Source organism: Penicillium diatomitis (genome assembly GCF_028827545.1).
Source record: "Penicillium diatomitis strain IBT 30728 chromosome Unknown utg000005l_segment0_segment0, whole genome shotgun sequence".
Taxonomy (NCBI): domain Eukaryota; kingdom Fungi; phylum Ascomycota; class Eurotiomycetes; order Eurotiales; family Aspergillaceae; genus Penicillium; species Penicillium diatomitis.
Window position 1 is genome coordinate 3,229,989 of NW_026623177.1, and position 24,699 is coordinate 3,254,687.

Sequence of the window (24,699 nt, forward strand, 5' to 3'; positions counted from 1 at the left end):
CGGTGTACCACTCACTTGTGGTGGACGAGATATTTCGATAAGCAATCAGCTATGATCTCGGGTTTGAGGATTCACTATGGGTCAACCCCTTGATGAGACACCAGCAACATATATCACTATCAATTGGCCTCGGTCTTGACGAGACCCAGGTACCTTTCCGCCATTCCACGCAGACACGCCGCGATGCATGCACAATACCTCGTGGAGGCAGGTTCACAACTGCACACTCTCTCCCTCGATTTACCCCTGTGTCAGTTATCCCATGCCTGCTGCAGCGCAATCACTCTCAATAACAATGATGATAGGGCCGCCATCGGAACTGTAGCAGGCTTTATTTCTCAGCTGTCATCGCGATGCATCCGAAGCTATCTACGGGTTCAGGTGATGAATCACAGCACGTGGCTACAGTGTGGGATGTCAAAAGACAAACTATTGAATTCTCCGCCGAAGATCATCCCGTCATTGTGGATGGCCCTTGACGGCCTCGATGGAGTACACTGTACTCTGACTACAGTCAGACTCGTACCCTTGACATCCATTCCTAGTCCTTCACTACTAACCGACATAACCGTGGAGAATTGCTCAATACCCGCATTTTCGGTCGCCGAGATTGTGGCAACGGGCCACCAAGACCCGTTTACCACCTATTAATAATCGACAATGATCACTAGGACATGAACTAACCACCTTTCCTTATATGAAGGCAGAGGTCGGCATCGCGAGTCTAAGATTACTGTACCTCAATCTAGCAAACTACCAGTCTCGTGGCTCGGTCGAATATTCCCGTGCCAAGGCGGCCAGAGCGCAGAAGGCGACCAGATTCCAAAGAGTAAAAGCTGCGCTTTCCCTTGTCCGGAGGCAAAGGAGGACTTGATGCTGTCTTGAAGTGATTTTACTACTACATACGACTATCGGGTCATTGCTCGAAACAGTTACATTCCCGGTGATCTCCTCTTTCCACCGACATGGATAAAAGATGTATGTACTATGTAGTCATGCGGGAATTCAGTATAGCAAGTTTTTATCGAGAAATTCAAGATGACACGACTGAGCGAACTTGTTGCGACCGGGGCAAAATCCGCGGTCCATGCGTTCTTGTTGCTCTTGGCTATCCAGTCACCATCGATGTAATTTACACATGTTCAAAATCTCATCCCTGCCCTGGTCACTATGGATGGTTTCTCTCATCAGTGACAGTCCAGGTCACTACTGCAGTCACGGTCCCAGTGCAGTGTGCACTGTACAGTGTACACCCATCTAAACTAGTTACCTGATAGGTGCTAGGTACTAGATACTAGGTACTAGGTACTCTAGTGACTCGCGACTCAGGTTCGTGCCAGTCTCACAATCTCGATACTAACGATGAATCAATGAGACCGCACCTTTCCCAGACGAAGATGACAACACACAAGTTCTTCAAGGTGAAGGTCCCCCTAGCCTCCGCCTCAATCCCTCCACGGTTCAGAGTCCTCACTCCACACATGTCGGTGGACATCCACCAAACACGGAGACTTCATTGACGTGATGCTGTGTCTGAAACGTGTCGGCCAAGACTGGACCGTCTCCCGTCCGGGTCTCGGTTAGGGACCTCAGCTTGTGAAGTGGGTGCGGTTTGCGGTAGTCAAGTTGTCGATCTCCGCTCGGGGATTATTATTGGGTGCGTCGTATTACGTACACGATTAACGTATGCCTAGGTTCTGGTTCCAGGTTGACCTATATGGGAATAGTAGGGTGATGTCGTATGTTCTATCTTGAGTGAAGTAAAAGGTGACTTTGCTATGTATAACTGTACATTTGGAGCATGCTTTTTAACTGTATCTGTTTTCAAATGGCGTGTTTCGACATTGTACGTCTGTCTATGTTGATTCGACTTGACCTCCGTGTAAAAATGTAAAAATCCTCCAGGTGATGTCTCTGTGTTTCACGTAGATGATCAACTCCGCGCCAAAGTCGGTTCTATTCCCCTGGGTGATTCTCGGAGTCGGGTCTCCTGCAGAATGAATTCCCCAGATTTGAACAATAGTCATTGTTTGAACTGACGAGCTATCCGAGTGTACGGTCGCTGCATGTGATAAGGCGGAGTCATGCCACCAGAGACGGGAGAGACAGGGATGATTACACATTGTCCTATCGGACGGTCCAGGTGCGTTAGTACACTGCTATCAGGATCCGTCTGGAAACCACCACTCCGGTCGTTCTCCTCAACTTGGATGTACCTCTTCTATCAGCTACGGGTAGACGATAACAGTATATCTCTATGACAATAGTCTTGCGATACTCTCTAGAATCTACGGCAGATATTCAAATTGAAAGCCACATCCGTATCTTATCAATAAGTTGGAGGGTACAGTGGGTTGGTAGGCTGCCTAGTAGCTTGCCCGACAGTAACCCAGCCTATGGTCTCGGCAGTTTGTCGGTATCACTATCCCGATCCTCCACATTTCCGAGGTCATGCTGAACCCCGCATATCTACACACCAGCAGGGTGAATGTCGATGACTGAACAATCGTCTATCTCAAGTGGTCTACCTTAGTACTGTCTATCAGTTATTGGCACTAGCTACGCAGAATAAATCTTCACAATCAGCGACGATCGCAGTGGCTCTGGCACTGACAATGTTTCATCGTAAGGGACGGGCATAGGTATACTTATTGCTACAGTGATAGAATGGATATCTAGGTAGATCCTAATATGCGAGTGGTTTTCCATTGGAACCTGACAGGCAGAATATAAATCGCCCGCAAGATCCAAAAAGTCTTACAGGACAGGTGCATCCGCATAACCTGGATCTGACGGAAGACGTTCATGCAGCGAAGCAACCACTGTGAACTCGTGAATAGAAGCAGTAAGATGATTGTGGTTGCGGCAGAACTCCCCACCTGCAAGTACGCCCTGATCATTGTTACTGCCACACTCGGCACTGCCGAGTGTGGCAGTCGAGCATGAACCACGTGACATCGGACGCGAGGAACACAAGCTCCAGCTTGAAGCCACAGTGCCACACCAAGTATGAGCTGGAGGGATGATAGGCTCATCTTGAGCAAGACGACATTTGACTTACGCCTCTATAGATCAAAGCAGATGGGTCTTACGAATGGGGGTGCGGTCACCTCGCGCGATTTCATCTCGATCTTGCTCTCCCGCCCTGCCGCTCAGCAACGCTAGATCTTGCCTGCACGAGCCTACCGTGCTTGTCGCAGGTGAATCGGCACCCGTAAGAAGGCGGAAGACCTAGCTTCCGCCTCTCTTTGATCGTGAGACAAATGTTGATCATACCAGTGGTTGACTCGCTCCTCAGATCCCCGACAACCTCATCTGATTCAGCATCGCGTGAAGGCGTCGCAGCGATTCTCCGAAGTTGTTTCGCGTAGAACTCCCGCCATTCCCATGGACCCGAGGGAATCTGGCTCCCACATGTGCACGTGCGCATGGGAGGACCGAGTCAGTGAGTATAACTGACTCACTGAGTACTGAATAGTGAGCAGTGGAGTATCCATTGATTCCTGATTCCTCAAGAGGGAATCAACACACCCGAGATTTGGAATCTCCCGCAACAGAGCTGACGTATGATCCCACTCGTATCACTGGCACCACCATACCAGTTCTACATCTCTCGAAATACAATGGCACCAGACTGACGTGTCTCGAGACTGCAGAAAGCTGATTCCACGTCGCTGAGCCGGTCGTCTGCCCAGAAGAGAGGACTGTAGTCTCTCCCCCCAAGCCACCTATGATGGAGGCGGTCCCACGTTGAAGCTATGAAGCTATGAAACTTCGATTCAGACCACATGGCGGTGATGATGGATCCCCATTCTTTCGGACTCGCACTCTTCGTCGTTACAGGAAGTCAGGTTGCGGAGCGAAAGAGCGCAGGGGCCGCGGCGGAGACTGAAAAGGCTCCGCTTTGCACCACTCTCGGGACCCTTCCCTTGGGCTTGGCAAGCAAGTGTAGACTGTAGCCAAGTTCCTCCACCACACATATCCACCATGGTTAACGATAATGTGAAGCTGGAGCCAGTCACCGTGCCCAGGGAAGCGCTACCTCGCTTGGTCCTTGACTCATGACCATAGCATCTCTCAAGCCTCGACAGCAGTGGCCCACGGCCCACATCCAGAACTTGGCACGCCGCGTACACGCATGCTGCGAGTATTACGTCTTCTTAGGCCTACATGGGATGAGCAACCTACGGCACTTTGTTCCTCCTGATGGCCATTCTATTCACAGTCTACTCTCTTTGTCCGTTCCACAAAGAAGCCATACAGTGCCCCGGACACCTCCCTTTTTTTGCGAACGTTGACGCTTGCGCCCCATACATGTACGCAATCCCGCGGGCCATGGGATCCACTCCCACTCGGCGCTGTTGCCGAGCCCTCGCAACTGCGCGCCATGCTCCATTTATTTGGACAACAGATGGGTTCGAGCCACACTTGCGGACCGTTGATTGGGATGTATTCGTCACGGTGTCTCATGAAATGGAGAGGGGCGAAACAGGATCCAAAAATGGACATCCAGCGGCACATACATCGACAACAACTCGACTAGCACCGACCCCTTCTTCCTTCTCGTCTTGTGCTAGTCGACGCACCCTTGACCCAGGTCAATTTCGCCGACCTGCTTCCATAAATGAACTCGATGTGTCAGTTTCCCCGTTGATTTGTGTTTCTCCTCTGCTTGCGAGTGCATATCTGCTCGGGATGGAAATATGAACGCTTGGGAGCGCTGTGGAAGGATCCTTCGGGCCACAGGTGCTATCGTCACGGCGTTTCTTCTGGTCTTCTTCCTCCGACCACAGTTGCAGAGATTTCGGTTTCGATCTGACCTTAGCTGGTATGACTTGGGAATCTATGGATTTGGGCCTTCGCGGAGCTATGTCTCCTTCGAAGAGCAGTCTTTGTTGGTGGAGATTACGCCTCGGAATGCGAAATGCGATCCACGATACACCCTCCTTGCCCCGCGCGGAGACTCGGTCGCTCACCCGGGACCCATGATATTGGATGCGCGTGGTGAATTGGTCTGGATGAAGTCGGATTCCGCCACCACTGAGGACTTCAGAATACAGCGATATAAAGGTCAGGATTACCTGACATACTGGGAAGGTGGCAAGGTAGATGGACATGGATGTGGATCGTGGTACATGGTATGATGATATGAGATATGATGTCTCGTTTCGGCCCCCTGAAATGGTGGAAGAGAATCTGACGAGTACGATTGGCAAAAACATACAGCTAGACTCGGCGTACACGGTTCAGTACATCATATCACCGGTTGGTGTCATGTCAGGCGACCTGCACGAATTTCAGATCACCGCAAACTCCACCGCCCTCTTCGCAATTTATGACCCCATTCCTGCTGATCTGACCTCAGTTGGTGGTCCACAACTAGGCTGGGTTTACGACGGTGTTTTTCAAGAAGTGGATATTGAGACGGGCGAACTGATCTTCGAATGGCGCGCATCCCAACACTTTCCGCCCAATGCCAGCTATCAGCCGTTGGGAGATCAAGGTCATGAGCGATCTTCAGCATTCGATTTCTTCCACATCAATAGCGTCGACAAGGATGATCAAGGCCGATACTTGGTTTCCGCAAGGCATGCCCATTCCGTGTTTTACATCGATGGAGTCACCGGAGAGGTCTTGTGGACATTAGGTGGCAAGAACAATGACTTTGAAGACCTGTCCAATGGAGCCGCCACGGGATTCTCATGGCAACACGATGCTCGATGGCGCGGCGTCAACCAGATTACCCTGTTCAATAATGCGGCCAATGGAGATCATCGCGAAGAGAAGATCAGTCATGGCGCCCTGATCGAATTGAATCTGACCAACCGCTCGGCAGAATTACTGCAAACATATCACCACCCACAAGAGCTGGCGGCGGTCTCGCAAGGAAATGTGCAGGTTCTCGACTCTGGAAACGTATTCATCGGATGGGGCCACAGTGCCGCATACACCGAATTCTCTCCCGACGGGGATGTCCTGTGCAATGTTCACTACGGCGCATCCGCCTACTTTCAATTTGGGCGCATCGTGTCGTACCGAGTTACAAAAGGAGATTGGGTCGGGATGCCAGATACCCTGCCGGACGTCGCTCTTGCTGGTGACCGCGCCTTTGTCAGCTGGAACGGGGCAACGGAGGTACGGTCCTGGCAAATCGAGTGTTGGGATGGCTTTTCCCCGTTGCAGAACATGACATACTTAGCCGTGGGCCAAGCTTCTCGCGAGGGCTTCGAAACGGAAATCGCACTCACTGCCAACGTCACCTCCTACTTCCGGATTTCAGCACTCGACGCCAATGACAACGTACTTGGGACGTCTGCCACAATGATGCGTGCTACAGGCGCGGGGAGGCGAATTTTGCTTCATGTCAACTGGAGCCTGGTCACCTTTGGGATTGTCACGTGCCTTGGCCTTGCGGTGGGCTTATACTTTGCGATTAGACGCCAAGTGCAACATCGTGGACAAAGTGCCACTCAGATGTACTGGGCAGTCGCGCAGGAAGATCAGGCAGGACATACTTTGGATTTCATACCGCAGCATAGATCAGTGAATGAAGCCTAGTCATTCCAGATGTTAATGCCCAACTTGTCATGCCAGATATGGATTGACATTTGCGCAGCACCTATCGCAAGTCCGGGTAGGCGTGGTTCAGCCGTTGTAGTAGGGCTGATATAGGAAGACGGTACCTTTTCCAAACGCGATTTTACAGGCCTTGCATGCATTGCAACAGTGATGGCCAGAGGCCAATATTCCACAAAGAAATCGATTGCGATGGGATTTCATACAAATTGACGCTTCAGCGTTGTTGATTATATGTCCTCGTCCACCTCGCAGATTGTGACCGATTCCTTGAAGATCAGATTTATTGAACAAATTATTTTAGGAGAGACACACTGAATTACAAAGCTTGCGTAGGGCGACACGGCCTCGCATAATCGTCACAGTATCACTTTGCCTCGGCAATAATCACATCGGCTGCCTTCTCACTGATCATATAGATCGGAAGGGCAATGTAATAGCCAGGAATCTTGGGAAACACCGAAGCATCCACAACTCGAAGCCCGTCCACTCCACGAACCCGGAAATCGGAGTCCAGCACCGCCTTTGCATCACCGTCTGCTCCAATGGCCGCAGTGCAGCATGCATGGTGCCCCCATGCTTCTCTCTTGATAAAGTCCTTCATCTCAGCCTCAGTCGTGACATTGGGACCGGGCCAGACTTCCTCGAAGCCACCGTCAAGCGGGATCAAATCATGGAAGATCTTTCGGGAGAACTGCATCGCTTCGTACACGGCCTGCACGTCTTTTTCGTCGGCACCTCCTTCGGTCACGCCCGCATCAAACGAGTTGAAGTTGATGATGGGCATGTCACGAGGGTCTGTGGATCGTAGGGTGACTGTGCCGGCGTTGTTGTGGCTCCTCGCTTTCAAGGTGATCCATGTCCAGTGTCGAGCGTCTTTGAGACCTTCGTAGGAGTAGTTGGGGTAGTATCCCGGGAAATTGGCGGGGGCTCCGGAGATCAAAAGATCCGGTTCATCCTCGGCAATGGAGGACTTGCGGATGATTGCAATGGCGATACCGTTTGTGGTATAAGTGCCCTTGAACAGAACATCATTTTGCCATTGCTCCAGGCAGGGGTCCGGTTGCGAATACCCGAATGTGCACTTGGAAGTCAACACGAAGTCGGTCGGGGTTTTCCCAACAAGGCCGGTTTCGTATCGATCTTGTAGATTGGTCCCAACGCCAGGCGAATCAACCAACGTACTGATGCCGAGCTTTGTGAGCTCGTCGCGCGGGCCAATTCCGCTGAGTTTGAGCAGTTGCGGCGTGTTGAAAGATCCAGCGGACAGAATGACTTCGCGAGTGGCGTTGACACTGCCCGGTGTGCCAGCAGATGCTGTCTTCGACGCGCGGGGATCAGCTCGGTAAAGACTCTTTCCTCGAATGTAATCAACTCCCACAGCACGTGGCTGGCTGCCAGTGGTATCAAACCGAACTTTGGTGACGAGGGTGGTCAACTGAATATCGAGATGGTGTTTCCGAGAGCCGTCTTCATTGACTGCATTCGCAGTCTTGAGCACAAAGTCTCGCGGGCCTGTTCGCTTATAAGAAGGTACGTCAACAGCAAGGGGTACCTGATACGGCCCCTGGTCGTAATCGCGAGAAGGAAAATCGTTGTTCAGATCACGCGTCAAGACCCCTGCGAGGCCGGTGATGGTGGTAATCAACCCGCCCAGCAAACCTCGGCCTGCTGCAGTCGCACCGGCAAGAATCAGCGAGAGTAGCTTTTGATCCTCGACCACCAGACGCAGGTCGGTAAGACTGGTCGTCAGCCATCCATCAAAGCCGTGGCCAGAAAGGCTGCTGGGCAGATATCGGTTGCGCTCCAATTTTTGGAAGTAGCTCCGCATGTGTTTAGCAGACCACGAAGTATTACCCGTCAGGCTTGCAAGTTGTTCCCAGTCGTTCTCGTATGGATAGATGGTGCTAACGTGGGAATGAGTGTCAGTTTTGAGTTTCAAAGTGGATGAGAGCCCGACAAACTAACATCATGGCATTATGTGCCGAGCATCCTCCCAGAGTGCCGGCTCTGGGATAGAGAATCCCAAGTGGTTCAGACCCATTGGGTGCATTTGGTCCAACGTGAAGTTCGCCAGATGGGGTTTGGTAGGTCATTTTCGAATCTTCCTCTTGACGTGACAGGTCGGGGTAATGGTTCACAAAATAGTCCCATTTCATGGGTTCATATTCAGTGGACTGCAACTGCAAGGCAGGAACCTGTTGAGTGATTGCATCACCCTGGTCATCTCCTGCGTCGAGAAGAAGGACCTTGAATCCGGCGATAGCTAATCTGGCCGCAAGAGGGCCACCGCCGGGTCCCGAGCCCACGACAATGTAATCATATTGAGGCTCTGTGGCGCGTCGGTATTCTTCGTGAGAGTGGTTGAGAGAATAATCGTGAGCGTGTGCGCTACAATAGAATAAATCAGCTTATCCATCTTCATCTCCTCAGCAGAAAACACATCGGATAAAGTACTCACGAGGCAAAGACATTGGGAAGAGCTGCCAGCACTCCAAGTGTAACAGCAATACGCATCTTGAGTGAGTGCCAAGTCAATCAAAGCACAGATGCTCAGAGCAAGGCACGGTTGAGCCCCAGAATGATGGGCTTTTGACTTGCAAAATATACTGTCGACCCATTCACGATGCGTCAAAGCGTTTGCATTCAAATAGGAGTCTCACTCTCCTGGAGTATCTGCAGGACGTTTGAAGCTTAGACCCGGACCGTTGGCAGAGTGGACTCAGAGACTGGGATACGATCGGCGACTTTTGTCTGTCTTTGAACAATGGGCTCAACATTAGCAATCACAGCGTGGTCAACTCGAGTAAGTGAAGGATTCACACGCCATGCCCAAAGCAGAGAACTCCACAATACTTGACGATGAGCGGAAGATTAGACAAAAGAAGAAAGTCCTCTTCGCACATCACGGCCAGCGACTTCACAAACTATTCTCCTCTTAGGGTGGCACATATCCAGGCAGTGATCCTTGCACAGCACTGACAGTCGGACTGTGTATTCCTGCTCCGTACAACTTCCATTCTTCGTGATCCGCGCACGCTTGAGATGTCAACTCAACTTCGACCGAGTCCCAAATCCACTCGTACAACTCGGTAATCTCCCTATGCACGGCGCTGATCACACGGAATCCCAAGTCGCTAAGCATTCAACGGACGGAAGCATTTCCAGTTCTGGCAATTCCAAGTTCGTCTTGCTGCAGGCTTCTCAACCACATCCCGCGAGTGAAATAAGGTAAATGACTCGGCTCACTGCTTCAAAAACGGCTTTTCTATTCCTATTCAGGACGTCGTTCTATCTCCACAATCAAAGGCTGAACCTCTAACCCGCGAGGCCCGAGCGAGTGGCTTGTGAAGAACCTAGACCCTAGAGCTGCATGCTCTTACTGTTGAGAGTAGACAGTCGACACTGCAGATCCATGACCCATGAAACCCGCGTACTTTGTCTGCGTACACATCATCTATTCTTTTTTTGAGACCCACTTTGCTCTGTACTTAGTCTCGCACGCTAATTTAGCTCATCACTGGTGAGTTTCACATCCCGTGTGGCGTTCATTTACTATAGGTGGCAAGCTTATCCACCCCCGAAAAATTGCCGAGACAAGTTCCTGACAACTTTGCGACTGAGACAGTTTGCTTCAGATGCCGAACTGGCGGGTCATGGCGTAAACTTTCTTCTAGTGTGAAGGGAGTCACCGGGTTCTTCTCGCCCAGGGACAATTTAGACACCTCCAACATACAGGGTCTCTCGATAGGGGGTTGGTGTCGAACGATAAGCTCGTGTAGGTTGTTTTAGTGAAAAATAACAACTCGGCATTTTCATCCGGAAGACTATAACATCTAATTACTATTGAATTGAGTTTTGTTATATTGCCATGGTCCCGTTGAAGCCGATACAAAGTAGAAGCATGGGTACCAATAATCCTTTCAATGGATCCTGAAGTTAGGCAAATGGCCAAAGCGCACGAGGCTCCAGTTAGTACACCTATGCAAGACCTATACAAAATCCCCTCGTAAGAGCTTTCAAACTATGCAGGACATTATTGAAAGATGCTCGTATACAATCCGTATTACTGAGACTGAAAACAAATAAAGAATAAAGTCACGATGAAGAGACGCATGCGATGTGCAAGATTGATCTATCGAGATACCCTATCGTGATTTTTGCCGAGTCGCGCGGAGGAGTCCAGCATAACGAATAACGCAGGAGCTGATTATGCTGATGCAATAGCAGCTGCCAAGTCGTGCGGGCTGGTTCAGCCGCTCTGGTTTAGCCGAGCCTCGCTCGAGTTCCCGAAGTTGTTCAATGGATAAAATTGGCCATTATCACCTTTGGCGTTGACGGTGATTGAGCCGTCCAGTCGGGAGTTACCACGTCCGTGAGAGCTTGTTCCATACGACTTGTTTCGCTCCGTGTCGCCAAATACGCCCGGTGCAGCGTGGCGCAGTAGAGATCGGATTGCGGGTAAACATGCGCATATGACTCCAACGTCGCATTCAATGGTACTCCAGTATCCCACGGCAACGTAGTCCCCTTGGTAAAATCAGCTGTCGGGCCCACAGAATCATCCCTTCTCAACCTCGGGCTTCTATGACTTACAGGTCAAGTTTTGAGTGGATGCAAAATGAATGAGCGAGTTCAGGCGCAAGATACTCACAAGCGTGACACTATCACGTGGAATAAGCGTTTGCTCAGTTGATCGCTCCATTCAGAGCCCAGGGAGAAGGGAGGACCTTCCGCGAGTACTCACAAAATGCCCAGCCCGAACATGCACATCACGTAGATCTTTTTCTTCCAAGACAACTTCAGATGGTAAAGCTGCTTGAGAGGAAGCAACATGACAATGATGTCTAGTACCATGTTGAATATGGCGGAGGTCCAGCCCTGGGCGTTGATGTTGTTGCATTGATAATGTCCCTCTCCATCCCAATGGAGCCAGGCACCTTGTATAGGTCGACATTGAAACACAGAGACCAGGATAAAGGCGATCAAATAGCCCACGTTCAAAGCAATGACGATATAAGTCAAGTATCGGAAGCGAGGCTCAGGGAAAATCCGAAGATAGAAGCAGAGTATCGAGATCTTCGTGAGGGGCAGAATACTCAAGTAGATCAGCTCGTCCCAGAAGTAGATCTGACATGGGAGGAATCCCAATATCAGTATACTTCGATTGAAAGTGGAGGATTCTTTTTTGACTCACATAAAGAATGTACGTAATATTGTCTGCGGGTATCGTCCACATATCCCTTCCCAGGCCTGCTTCCGCCACTGAAAATGAAATTGTAAGTGTCTGTGTTTTGAAGAGCCCAGTCGAGGAACCATACATACAGACAACCGAGAGCCCACTGAGAGTCACTACAAGACACTGTGAAGCTCTGTGTTAGTCGCTATCCCACCAAGATTTCTGAGATCGGTGTTTGCGACTTGTTGGAAAACAACTTACCATTGTCACTGTCATTGTCAAATCATCCATGCCGATAGATGTAGAGCACTTGAAGCGAGCGACAATTCTGAGGATGAATGCGATGAGAGCCACGATCCCCCCTCCAACTCCAGCATACGAGACAATTTTCGTTCGGTCGCGGACTGGCGCACCGCATGCTGCTGATGTGACCTTTTTTGTCGCTTCATGAACTCAGCTCTGATGACTTTCGAATACCATGTATTTGTGAAGAGTAAAGAAATCACAAACCCGTACCTAGTGACTGGCGGATAGTACAATTTGCAGAAACGCATTTCTCCAAGTAAGTGGTGTACTTGGTGTCGGTGCAGAGACATGCCTGATCTGTCAATATGCACGAGGTTTGTGAGAAGGACGACTTCATACATGAGAGCTGCAAGATATTAGAGGTGCCCGAGTGAGATTTCTGACAATCACATACCGCACAGGTCGGCAAAGTAGGAGCTTCTTGCTTTGCGCCGGCTGTCAATGTGGCGAACAAGACACCAACAACACAGACAATTCCTTGCACTCTCATGGTGGCATTTGGCAGACTACTGGAGTCATGTGTCTGAATGACAGTTGGGGGAGCAGAAGATAATGAACACTGCAAATAACGCTGCTGTGTTCAGAAAGTGGACACTAGGCAGTACTGAACGAACTAAATGTCTTAAGAGCGGCGAAGATATTAACAAACTTCGATCGCCCTCGTTGTCCCGCGTCAATACCCACGAGCTTAGGTGCATGAATGTCGGTTTTGACAGCTTCGGGGCCCCATCGAGATGCCTGGACTTTTGTCTGTCCCGTGTCTTCGGTTCTGGACCCTTTGGGGGGTTTATGCTGACGAGACGGCGCGGTCAATGATTGGTGATTTGTGTTTTTGTTTTTCTTCTTTTCTGGTATCCTGGACAAGGACAGTCTTCAGGGCAAAGTAACTCTTGTAACGACCAGTCGGCCCCTAGCTCGACTTTTAGCGTGATTCGGAAGGTTGAAGTGGGCTTATCGTCAAGTCGCGATCGTCGGTGTATCCTATCCGTGTTGTCTGTTTAGATTTCCGTGACGTTTCGGGGACCATTGACACCGGAAACCCTACTGCCTTCAGATCAGGTGGTTGGCTTTGATTCTCACTACCTTTATGACTCAGTTACTATGTAGTACTAGGACAGCTCAATTTTGGTAGACAGACTTATCACTTTGGTCCTAGACCGGTGCAGTTCAGACAGATCCACACCCAGGCATGGAACGGCTTCAGTGCTCAGGCCCAAGGGCCCCGCTGAGCTCTAATTTTTCCGGGGAATAACAACTGCCATGATCACCCTTGCCGTGAGCAACTAAAGTTCCTGAAATTTAAATTCGATGTCTCAGGCTGGCACAGAGTGGGACGTGGCTAGTTCCCGTGCGTTCAGGACCGAGACGGAGAGTGTCCGAAGTGATGATCGTCTCTGCCCGGGCATTGCTGTTTCTGGACATTGATCGCCTCTTTCAGGGCACACAGTTCCCGCCCCCATGTCAGTTGGGGTACCGGGCAAGAACCGTTGAACTTTAATTGTGTTGCGGTTGGGATCCACTGTTGGTGTTTTCTATGCGCACGTTCTCTGGTATGTGTCGTGGGGATTTCGCCGTCATTTTTGCCATTCAACCTCCGACTTAGGGCTCCCTATTGTTTAGTCAACCATCGCGAAAACGGACTGATATTGTCGCTTTTCACCATTCCAATCGACACTGTCCGAAATGATATCAATGCTGATAGAAGATCCTAAAAGGGAAATCCCCGCCTTCGGCTTTCGTATTTCACTGACTATCAATTTCAGGGTTGAAAATTTCCAGCCCGTTTCCTACCTGCTTGATCCGGTGCATCTCCGATCAAAAGATTATTATCCCAAATTTCCCTAAATGGAAAAAATCGTCTACGGGCCTACCCTACCAATTTTAGTCATGGCCCAGATGCTATATGGCCTCGAGATTGTTAAAGCCGATTAAGGGTTTGCTACCAAGGTTGACGATAGGTCCCAATTTCATTTCACAACCCTGTAAAAATACCGGCGTTCAACCCATGCACATCATGTATGTAGGAATTCGCCACTACTTCCAGCTTTATTAGAATTTCCCGAGGAAGGTCCACTTATGTGCCGCGGCGAGGAGGCATCTTCTTGGTCACAAAGTCAAAATCCCGTCTAGGCCTTGAGCAACAGGAACGGATTAAGCCTGGAAGATGATCTTCGGGACTGGATGCTGATCATTCCTTCCTTCAAGCTTAGATTTCACAATGAGTTAGTGTGAGTGTTGTAGCTTAAGCCATTCACCATTTTCAGGGGCTTGTACTCAACTCCGCCACATGTCACCTCCAAAACCCAGACTTCTGCCGGTTGCAGTAGAGTTGCCTCTCTGAGTTGATAAAATGCTTCAAATTTCTTGTCTATCAACGTGTTAAGCTACCCTCCAAGTCGAATACTACTCACTACTCGTTCTGTGTTTGCGGGATCATAGTCATCATGCACCTCCATTACGGCCTGCGATGGCTCTGCGCACTGCCCTTGATCGTGCACGCCTCAGCCTTTCCAGGTGCAGCAAGCAATCATCACGATGCGCAACTTCATCAGGACCTGCACAAAAGATGTCCATATGCAAACCACGGCGCTCCTGAGAAGATAATGCAGCACGAGAAGCGTTTCCTAGTTGACTCGATGAAGTCGCCCGTCGAGGGTACGCAACATGATTGTAGGGCTCATGTGAGAGTGCTAATGAAAAGATTTCTAGTGACTGGTGTTCACGCATTTCAGCCGCCCAATTTCGAAAAGGGCGACCAGCGCGGCCCATGTCCTGGCTTGAATGCCTTGGCAAATCATGGATATATTCCACGAAATGGCGTGGTTTCGGTGAGTTGAGATAAGGACGTGCGAGTCAATGGGAAATGAGGCCATGCATAGCGAAGCTAATTCTGACAGTTTGCACATGTCATCCAAGCCATCAACCAAGGTACGAGGCGGGTATTTAGTTTCACGTGCTTCAAATTCAAGCTAATATCGAAGCAATAGTCTACGGCATGGGTATTGATCTGGCTACTGTTCTCGCCATCATGGGAACGGTCTGGACAGGTGATCCCTTGTCTTTGGATCCCCGATTTTCTATAGGAGGGCGCAGCACGGGCGTGAATAACTTGCTCGATAACCTGGGTGGCCTACTTGGTCTGTACGATGTCCCACCTGCACTGGGTCCTAATGCTGACGCCAAGCTATCAAAGGTGAACCCCAAGGACTGATCGGATCTCACAATTTTATTGAGGCGGACTCGTCCAACACTCGAGACGACATCTACGTCACGGGCAACAACTATGTCATGAATATGGACAAGTTCATGTCATGGTACAACATGTCTACCGACGGCACATTTGACATGGACCTGATGGCTTTGCGAGCGAAGAATCGATTCGAAGAGACGATTAAGAGCAACCCAAACTTCTACTATGGCCCAGTTACTGGCCTTATCGCACGAAATGCCGGTTACATTTTTCCCGGTCGCTTATTTCGGAATCATTCGGTTGACAACCCGGAGGGCGTTTTGAGTGAGTTATAACAAGCCTGGCAAGAAAGAATCGATGGGTGGGAACATGCTAATCGAGACATAGCAAAATACGCCCTTCGCAATTTCTACGCGGTCTACGGCGAAGGAAGTAACTTGACCTATAAAGAGGGATGGGAGCAGATCCCTAGTAACTGGTACAAGACACCGGTTGACTACGGGCTTGTCCAGCTCAATCTTGACATCATTGACTTCCTGCTCAAATATCCCGAACTTGGCAGGTACGCACAGCTCCTCTGGAAGAGTACTATTATTGATCCAGAGACATCTTGACTGACGCGGAACAGTGTGGGTGGCAACACCGGCAAGGTCAACAGCTTCGCTGGGGTCGACTTAGCCGACCTGACGGGCGGACTCTTCAATGCAACGAATTTGTTGGAAGGAAACAGTCTTCTTTGCTTTGCGTTTGAGGTGCTGAAATTCGCAAGCCCCAATGCGCTATCAAGTCTCTACTCAACGCTTGCTCAACCCTTAGCTTTCTTGGGAAACATCCTGGCCACACCGCTGCTGGATATCACTTGCCCGGCGATGAAGGACCTCCAAATTGGTGGTAAGCCTTTTTGGCAAGCTATTCAGGATGATTTCCCCGGGGCTAAAATGAGCGGTCGAGCTTTTTAAGGTTCACGTTGCTGAGATGTGCTCGCTCTTCATTGCGCCTGGCCGAGCCTAAGTCAGGTGCTATTGAGTGTGAGGTTGTACAGTCAGATCATAGTTCCGTCGGTTATTCTGTCGATTGGATTTTTTAATATTAATAGCTATCCCAAGTCTACCTCCGAGGAGTCCACAGCAGACAATTAGCCAGAAAAAAGTCAATAAGACGTCGTGTTTTTCATTGGCAGCTTAAGTGGTGACAAGGAGCTCTAAACAATTGCAAATATGTAATATCTTGACCTTTGATCTCAGCTCCATCTTTGCTGGCCCTCGGCAGGCATAGAAGTGACTGCTAGGTACATATAGGCTTTCCTTTTGCCATCTCACAACCTTGCTTTGCTTTCCTATGATAAAGCCTTAGCGGGGAAGCAAGTGAATGTGTACAGCGCTACGAATTTGTGGGTGCCCTTGAGACATTATACTAGCGCAAATATTCTATATTTGAACGGTCGCAATGTTGTGTATCTAAGTGGCACTACCGGATGTACCTCCATAGCCTTGGTATCTCCAAGTGGAAGGCCAGGCTGGCGTCTGATGTTGACTCAGTTACACTCTTGACGATTTTTCTGATCTAGTCGTCGCCTGCGACCGTAGGCAGTTCAGTCGCAAGCGGCATAACAGCGGGCGTGGCAATTGATCGGTTCAAAATCCTTCACTAACCTCATACCCGGGATTCACCGATCTCTGTCAATTTAGCCAGTTCCTACTAGGTGGAGGCCCTAGGTAGTAGGTAGTAGGTAGTAGGTACACTAACTCATAGTAGGTAGTGACCTTTACTGGCCGTATGCTCCCGCACGCGAGCCTTGTCTATCAAATGCTGGCAAAAAGCCACTTTCTATTTTCTGAGCTACCGGATTGAAAGACAGACCACACCATCTGTCCAACAATGAAATGAATTACCTGGAATTTTAGCAAAGTATCAAGCTAGCTATCATCACATTCTCATACGGTCGACGTAGCTTACTTCAATTCAGGTAAGAAGGTCATTCTTCATGTTGAGATAGCTGGGTGGTCCGGCGCGTCACACCAGCGTGGTGCACGCCTACGCAACGCACACCACCAGTAGTTTAGATAGCACCTCTCACCAGTTACAATCTCACCATCCCTTTCTCTCCTCTTTTGGTCAGTGCTACGTTTTCCGTAGCTCCCGGATACTTCACATTTCAAGCCCTGACGGGATTCTCTGGTGGGAAAGGTCCAATCCTGAGAAGATGACTGTGCTTTTGATCGTGTGCTCCATCATTTAACTTTTGACCTACCATGTCTTCAAAAGACTGATTGCAGATCGAAACAGAGTTCTTCCTCCAGGTCCTCGGGGACTTCCGATTTTGGGCAACGTAAAGGACATGCCCCGGCCGGGGGAGCAAGAATGGGTTCACTGGGCGAAACACAAAGAGCTCTACGGTAAGCGATGATTTGGGTCGGCGAAGCGATGACCAGTGACTGTTCCTTTTTCTCATGCACTACCTGAATTTGGCGCAGGCCCCATCAGCTCGGTCACTGTTCTTGAACAAACAATTGTTCTCATCAATGATCCAAAGACTGCGACAGAACTGTTGAACAAACGATCTTCAATCTATTCATCCAGGCCAAGGATGGTATTCGCAAACGATCTGTCAGTGATTTTTGATGCAGTCGACGGGCCTCGGAGGCATAACGCAGCATGACTAATATAGCATCAGAGTGGGACTGGATCTTGGAAAGTAGCCTTGCAAGGCCTGACTGGGACCCTTCATTCAGGCCCGAAGCTGCAATTTCTCAGCTCAATTCGTACCAAGAAAAAGAAGTTCTCCGCTTCCTACTCTGAATGCTTCAAAAGCCGGAAGAGTTCTCTGATCACTGCCTAAAGTACAGCTAGCTTCATTGTTATCCCAAGAATTCCTGACCAGCTTATGCTGACCCTCTCCAGGGAAGCTGGAGCTGTCATTCTAGGGGCTGCGCATGGATACACAGTCGAAACTTTCAAACTTGACAAGCTTGTCCACCTGAGCAACGACGTCATGGATATCTTCGCTCAATCTGCAAAGCCTGGAGCTTGGATGGTTGATTTGATCCAGTCCGTGCGTTTGAATTTCGAAGGGAAGATCATAAGCCTTTGAGATCTTAGAAGGCTGACTTTGTTCACAGTGAAGTATGTGCCAACGTGGTTTCCAGGTGCAAATTTTAAACTTGTTGCACGGCGTTGGAGCGCCCAGACTTGAGCGCTTATTGACATACCTTACGCATCCTCCAAGTTGCAAATCATTAATGGAGAAACCAAGCCCTCATACATAGCCAATATCTTCAAATTGCACGGTACCCCCGAGCCGGGGTCTGACTTGAGTTCTGTCGCCAAATGGACTGCTGGGTCACTATATGGCGGCGGCTCAGATACAGTGAGGATTCCATCACACCAGTCCCTTGACTCCCTACATACTGGTACAACTATGGCTGACAAATCAAGGTTGTTGCGACGTTGGAATGCTTCTTAATCGTAATGGCTCTGTACCCCGATGTACAAGCCAAGGCTCATGAAGAGATTGAGCGCGTCATTGGCTCGGCGAAATTGCCGAACCCGAAGGATAGATCTCGCCTACTCTATTTAAATGCAGTGGTGAAGGAGGTCTTGCGCTGGCACCCAGTTGCACCACTGGGACTGCCCCATTCATCGATCAAAGATGACATCTGTGGGGACTACTCCATCCCTAGAGGATCTATGATGTTGCCAAATATCTGGCAAGTTCTGCGCGCAAAGAGCTGGATTCGATGTCAGGCACCTAACATGTTTTCCCCAGGACTATGATGCATGAGCCCTCGACATACCACGACCCGATTACATTCAAGCCTGAAAGATTCTTTCCTACCAAGTCTCAAGACGGCGCTTCAGAGCCTGATCCGCACTCTATAATCTTCAGTTTCGGTCGTCAAGTTTGCCCAGGTCGTTTCCTGGCGGGCAACACTGTCTTTTTGACCGTTGCGCAGACACTGGCAGCTTTCAACACCAATAATGCGATTCAAGATGGGGTTCCGGCCAGTAGCACTCCGAGATTAACACCTGGTCTGATCAGTCATCCTTCACCCTTCCAGTTCGCGATCAAGCCTCGTAGTCCTGTGCACGGGGCGCTAGGCTTGTCTGCTGAGCAAGAGTACTTGTGGGAGTCGAGCGACCCATCTAAGATTGAGGATTGGACTGAGATATGAGGGGTGTGAAGTCACCAAACACTATTTCCACGTCTCGTCGAGGCGTTTCTGGTGCATCATTTCGCTTATTACCATGTTTCGTTTCACGTTGCAGCTGTCTTGCATTATAAAGTAAAGTATTTCTCTTCGGTGAAGCATTGGCGTGGGTGGAGCCATTTCCATGCCATGTAGTGTTTGAGCTTTGATGTTGGCAAGCAAGGAAGTGAGCAGAAGAAGAAGACGAAGGAGACAAAGTCTTCTCCCGTGGGCGCTATATGAAGCCCGGGAAAGGGGCTCTAAGTAGGTAAGCTCCTGGAGGGAACTCACTCAATAGTAGTCTACCACAAGTAGACCCTTTATAGTCAGTGGGCCTGAAGAGTTTCAAACCTTATCGCTAATCTCGGTCGAGACTTGGTAGCATGCTTCAGATTGAGAGCCGAGAGCTCTCTTATACGTTCATGAAAAGTGGGGAGGTGGGTGAAGATCACACATCATCGAATTCGATCAACCGCTTAGTCTTTCTCCGCAATCGCGGGGCAACTCCCGCACTGCAGTGAGCTTAGCCGAGGTCCAGGAAGAAGGGTCTCGGTTTGACAAACCGCCGCAATAAAAAATTCAAGTCGAAATGTCCTACTCCTCCGGATATAACGGCATGAGAGCCATTCTTTCATGGTCTTATGTAAGACCAGGACAACTTACAGCAAATGGCGAGCTTGGTCTAGATCGTAAGCCAAGCAGTGCCGTGACTGAGCATAGAAGCGAATATTGATAGTCATGGATCCCCGCCATTCGCCCCCAAAAAAAACGGTCAGCCTTCATGGTCGATATTTGTGTCGAGGGTCCTGAAAGTCGTGCATCGCATATCGATACATGATGGCCAAGGAAAATATTCCGTGCGAGACAGTGGTTCTACCCGATCTAGAGATCAGTGCTGAGCCTATAGAGAAAGGCGGCGCTTCAGCGACTATCCGTGGGTGCGCCCAGGTACTCGGAGCTTTCTTTGTATGCTTCAACGTTTGGTCAGTCTGCATACTCATGAGCTTTGAATTTGTCTGATCTAATATGGTGGTTTATCAAGGGGATTGAACTTCGCATTTGGATCATTCCAGAGTTTCTACGCTCTCACATTCATCCCGTCAACCACAGCATCTGCCATTTCCTGGATCGGGACTATCCAGTCATGGCTGTTAATTGCCGCCGGACTCATCTCTGGACCTCTCTTCGACATGGGCTTTTTCCGCTCCATGGTGGTCATCGGTACCTTTTTCTCGGTGCTGGGATTTATGATGCTCAGCCTCAGTCATGAGTATTATGCGATCTTCCTGAGTCAAGGAGTCACGATGGGTTTGGGGTTTGGTCTGCTCTATGTCCCCACTGTTGCCTTGATCAGTCGAAGATTCTCTCGGAATCGCGCTGTTGCCCTTGGAGTGGCTACCAGTGGAGCTCCAGCGGGCGGAATCATCTACACTCTTATCTTCAATCAGCTCATTGTGGGCATGGGCTTCGCTTGGACTGTTCGGATCATGGCCTTCATTATGCTGGCGCTTTTTGTGCTCGCAGGCCTGCTTCTCGCATCAGAGGCGAATCTGCCAACCAACCAGTCGGCGGATCAGCGGCGCCGACTCTTTGACAATCGAGCACTGCGAGATCTTCCATTTTGGAGTTTCACGGCCTCGAACTTCTTGATCTATCTCGGGTACATCACGCCGTACTATTACATACCTACCTTTGCGCAAACCCAACTTCACGCATCGCGCTCTACAGGCTCGTACATTCTGATGGGCTCACAAGCAGCTTCGATAGTGGGTCGCGTTTTGACCACGGTTTTTGCACATCGATTTGGTTCGATGATCTCCTGGGTCATTTGCTGCATCTTATCAGGTATCCTTTGCCTGGCTTGGATCAGTGCAGACAGTATACTTCGCTTCGTTCTGTTCGTGGCCTTTTATGGTAAGACATTCCACTGTGTTTATGCACAAGAAAACATGGCTGATAGCACCACTTAGGGGCTATTTCCGGTGCTCTGGTACCACTGCCTCCGAGTGTATTTCCTCATGTCTGTCCGTATCCCGAATCGCTCGGCACATGGCTAGGAATGGCCCAAAGCATCAGTGGCTTTGCATCGTTGATAGGTCCACCGATTGCTGGAGCACTGGCATCGATCAATTCGAAGGGCAGTGCAGATTTGAACTTTCTGGGTATTCAGCTGTTCAGTGGAATCACAATGACCGTGGGCGCTTTTTCTTTACTTTTATTGTGGTATCTGCTGTACAGTCAACGAGGAAAGACAGGGTTATTCTAATTGCATGGCAGCATCACGGGCATAGTCAAAGCGCGGGTGTGGGTTCAAGGATTGAAAGATTTTTGTGGGAACACAGGAGCGATAGATATGAATCATGGATTGATACTGCGCATCATCCCAAGTATCGGGAATATATAGACCGGCCCAGTTCCAAGTATCAAGGCTGTGCATTGGTAACGGTAGACCATTCAATGCGCCGGGCATCACGCGCCTATTCCCAGCCCATTCCGGGCTTAACGGGTCTAGTGCTTGGGACTCGAAAAGCTTCCGTATCCTCGGCTGTACACAGTGTTCTATCCCCGATTGAATCTAGACACTTCACATTCACCGTTGATGTTGACTTCGCGCTGGACGGTATAGACACCTTTGCCATCGCTCATTGACGCCGAGGCTTCGCCAAGTGAGTTCCCGCTAGAGCAGGTCGGCCCCGTGATTTGACCAAACATCGCCGTTCTGACTGCTCCGTTTGGTTCTTTACTCTGCCAAGACATATTACTCATGCTTTTGCTAGTAATTGGTAGAGAACATCTTCTCTCTATCTTGCAAGTCATCCTGGTCTTCAACCCTTGAATCTCGCCCTCTCTTTGACAGTCAACATCCTCTGTCGGATGAAGCGATTTCGCTAATTAACTCTTAGCCGGGAGTAAATTTCACTTGCAGAATAAGAAGCTAAGCTTGTCTAAGCAGGGAATAGAGAATCAAATAATCATACCGATTAGCCGCGTGGATGGAAGAAGGCAGATAAACGAAAGGAGAAGAAGGGGGGAGACCTGCAAGCGGTATGTACCGTACGAATGTTAGGGAAATTTAACTATACTCGGACCTGAGCCTTATAGACTGGCGCTGGTTATTGGCTCCGATTAGTCGTCGCACTAAATTCATCATCTAGGGCATAGAGATTAGAGTCTATTTGGTAGCTGTGCGTGAGAAAGAACGGTGGTAACCCCTTGGAAGCGGTATCTCGGTTGTTGATAGTCCCGGCCAGGACCAGAATCGACGGCGCCTTTCAACTTTCCGCTCGCTTGTCCCCTTGGACTATCCGTTTGGGGATGGAATGCCGTCAATATACTCCCATCGAATTACGGCCTGTCGCACAGTGCACTATCTTCCAAAAGGCGCCCGCAAATTGTGGTTCACGATCATAGATGATTGCTAGCACGAAACCGAAGTTAACTTCTACACGTTTACCACTTCCTCTCAGGTACTCCCATTGGTTCTAATCAGGATAAAGCCGACGTCGCTTAGGCTTCTCACATTAACGTTGAGAATTCTTCTTATGGAGGTTTTGGAACCTTCTTTGAATGGTCGGTCGATATGGTGGGTACAAAAAAAGAGTGTGCAAGAAGCAATTCTTTCCTGCGGGCTAGGCGATAGAGGTCCGGGTAATAATGCTCTGGAGGTGCTCTTTAAGTTTCGCTTAAGTCATACAATTACGTCCATAGACGGGAACTACAGGACTATATGTATCGCTTCGCGTGTGTCGACCTTTCGCTGTATTAACAACCCCCGTGACTCTTTTGTTATTCAATACAAGCATGAGATGTAATATAAAGTGAATTCGATTTTATATTCTATCCGAAAAACAGAGACACAAAGAAGGTGTGAAATAATGGGCGGTGAAAGGCTCGCCGCTCGTAGGAGATATTGAAGAGTAGACAGATCTTCAAAGCTGTCCGCAGGATAAGGCGATCTCACAACCTGGTAGCCTAAGACTTCTTATCAACAGAAGGTTGTATAGTCAAATTTGCATCCCTAGTAGTCATTACTAGATAAAGGACGGCCTAGTGGGACGTAAATCCCGTAGCTAGTATACCGATCACATTAGGCTTCAAATTCTATGTCTTGGGGAAACCTGCAAGCTGTCAAGGTTCATAAATTAGCGTGTAGGACACGTAGTACATACTAGTTCGATGGGTTGCAAGAGGCTATCGGCCTAGACCCAGTCAGGCTGTTATCGATGTTGTCGTACTTCAACGAGTAATCAGAGATGCAGGCTTTTCTCTGAATTAGATACTGGAACAACATTGAGGTCCAAGGGGAAGCAATAAGGAGAGATAAACAGCGAGTATAACAACACAATACTCACATTTTGGTCTTCTGAGCCTACTTGGCCGTTGCAGGGTTGAGCATCATAATCGATTCTGGTTATGGTGCCTAGGCCTTGGAAACAAACGTTTGTCGATCCCTTGTTTTCCAGGCATGCAAAGACAGAAGGTAAAAAGCCCATCAACGGAGCAGCCGTAGCCATAACTTGCGGACTGTTTATGATCATTGCGTTGGTTCGGATAATGAAGTCGGTCGGGTTTGTAGAAAAAAAGGCACCTAAGGTGTTTTCTAATCAATTTAGACGATAGGAATATGATCTCGTTTATATCAAAGTATCTAGCGGGAATTTCCTTCACGTCCGTCAACCCGTCCACTAATCATCGCTGTGTACCCTCATGTTTTTGTTTAACTGCTTGCAGCCAATGGCCGCGTATCTAGGGCACCTGGCGGAAAATAACTAATCAGAACTGCCATCAACTCTTCGCTGATAGTCTCAGCTCTAGCTCATGCCTGTGCCCTTTTTTGCGTTCTCGTCAACTCCCATCAAAGGTCAGGCCAGACTCTTGAAGCGCCTTTCTGATGGTAGACTTGCCTGCATAAGCTCCGCTTGCAGGTGGTTCAATGATGTCTCCTCTGATTCTCCAAGACAGGGACCGTTTGAACATAGGTCTTGCTCCGAGGGCTTTAGCACGATTGGCTGAATTACAGGCTGTGTATCCATAGACTCTGTATGTAAACACGGTGATAAGTGTCGCTTGTCGTGTTGAAGGGATATACTATCCATGGATGTTCAGTACTGCTAGATACACCAAGACGCGGAGCTATAGGCCTTTCTGTGTGACTTATTCTAAAACTATTCAGATAATCTAAAAGCATAACACGACGCCAGATTAAATAGCATGCCTTCACAGCCTGCGAAGGGTTTGAGATTTATTCATCCCAGGTTCTA

At 49.3% G+C, this 24,699-nt stretch overlaps 7 protein-coding genes across 7 annotated transcripts; 5 read left to right on the forward strand and 2 right to left on the reverse strand.

Moving 5' to 3' along the window:
• Window positions 1-4,703: 4,703 nt before the first annotated feature.
• On the forward strand, window positions 4,704-6,558 carry N7539_005548 (arylsulfotransferase family protein; the record flags this gene model as incomplete). The annotated part of the gene is made up of 2 exons (XM_056935150.1): window positions 4,704-5,138; window positions 5,227-6,558. The coding sequence occupies 2 exons, from the start codon at window positions 4,704-4,706 to the stop codon at window positions 6,556-6,558; spliced, it is 1,767 nt and encodes a 588-aa protein (XP_056790344.1).
• Window positions 6,559-6,943: 385 nt separating this feature from the next.
• Window positions 6,944-9,093, reverse strand: N7539_005549 (GMC family oxidoreductase; the record flags this gene model as incomplete). Its single annotated transcript, XM_056935151.1, has 3 exons — window positions 6,944-8,483; window positions 8,545-8,967; window positions 9,038-9,093. The coding sequence occupies 3 exons, from the start codon at window positions 9,091-9,093 to the stop codon at window positions 6,944-6,946; spliced, it is 2,019 nt and encodes a 672-aa protein (XP_056790345.1).
• A 1,735-nt stretch (window positions 9,094-10,828) lies between these two features.
• On the reverse strand, window positions 10,829-12,551 carry N7539_005550 (CFEM domain-containing protein; the record flags this gene model as incomplete). The annotated part of the gene is made up of 8 exons (XM_056935152.1): window positions 10,829-11,106; window positions 11,173-11,240; window positions 11,324-11,706; window positions 11,774-11,841; window positions 11,902-11,938; window positions 12,017-12,198; window positions 12,266-12,407; window positions 12,456-12,551. 8 exons carry the CDS (start codon window positions 12,549-12,551, stop codon window positions 10,829-10,831), a joined length of 1,254 nt encoding a protein of 417 aa, XP_056790346.1.
• A 1,954-nt stretch (window positions 12,552-14,505) lies between these two features.
• N7539_005551 (peroxidase family protein) lies at window positions 14,506-16,210 on the forward strand (the record flags this gene model as incomplete). The annotated part of the gene is made up of 7 exons (XM_056935153.1): window positions 14,506-14,716; window positions 14,771-14,889; window positions 14,959-14,989; window positions 15,049-15,198; window positions 15,246-15,575; window positions 15,639-15,813; window positions 15,880-16,210. 7 exons carry the CDS (start codon window positions 14,506-14,508, stop codon window positions 16,208-16,210), a joined length of 1,347 nt encoding a protein of 448 aa, XP_056790347.1.
• A 1,379-nt stretch (window positions 16,211-17,589) lies between these two features.
• N7539_005552 (uncharacterized protein) lies at window positions 17,590-18,090 on the forward strand (the record flags this gene model as incomplete). The annotated part of the gene is made up of 3 exons (XM_056935154.1): window positions 17,590-17,647; window positions 17,726-17,858; window positions 17,928-18,090. The coding sequence occupies 3 exons, from the start codon at window positions 17,590-17,592 to the stop codon at window positions 18,088-18,090; spliced, it is 354 nt and encodes a 117-aa protein (XP_056790348.1).
• Window positions 18,091-18,135: 45 nt separating this feature from the next.
• On the forward strand, window positions 18,136-19,423 carry N7539_005553 (O-methylsterigmatocystin oxidoreductase; the record flags this gene model as incomplete). Its single annotated transcript, XM_056935155.1, has 4 exons — window positions 18,136-18,303; window positions 18,478-18,618; window positions 18,687-18,943; window positions 19,018-19,423. 4 exons carry the CDS (start codon window positions 18,136-18,138, stop codon window positions 19,421-19,423), a joined length of 972 nt encoding a protein of 323 aa, XP_056790349.1.
• Window positions 19,424-20,275: 852 nt separating this feature from the next.
• N7539_005554 (uncharacterized protein) lies at window positions 20,276-21,704 on the forward strand (the record flags this gene model as incomplete). The annotated part of the gene is made up of 3 exons (XM_056935156.1): window positions 20,276-20,421; window positions 20,481-21,352; window positions 21,409-21,704. The coding sequence occupies 3 exons, from the start codon at window positions 20,276-20,278 to the stop codon at window positions 21,702-21,704; spliced, it is 1,314 nt and encodes a 437-aa protein (XP_056790350.1).
• Between the last annotated feature and the right edge of the window lie 2,995 nt (window positions 21,705-24,699).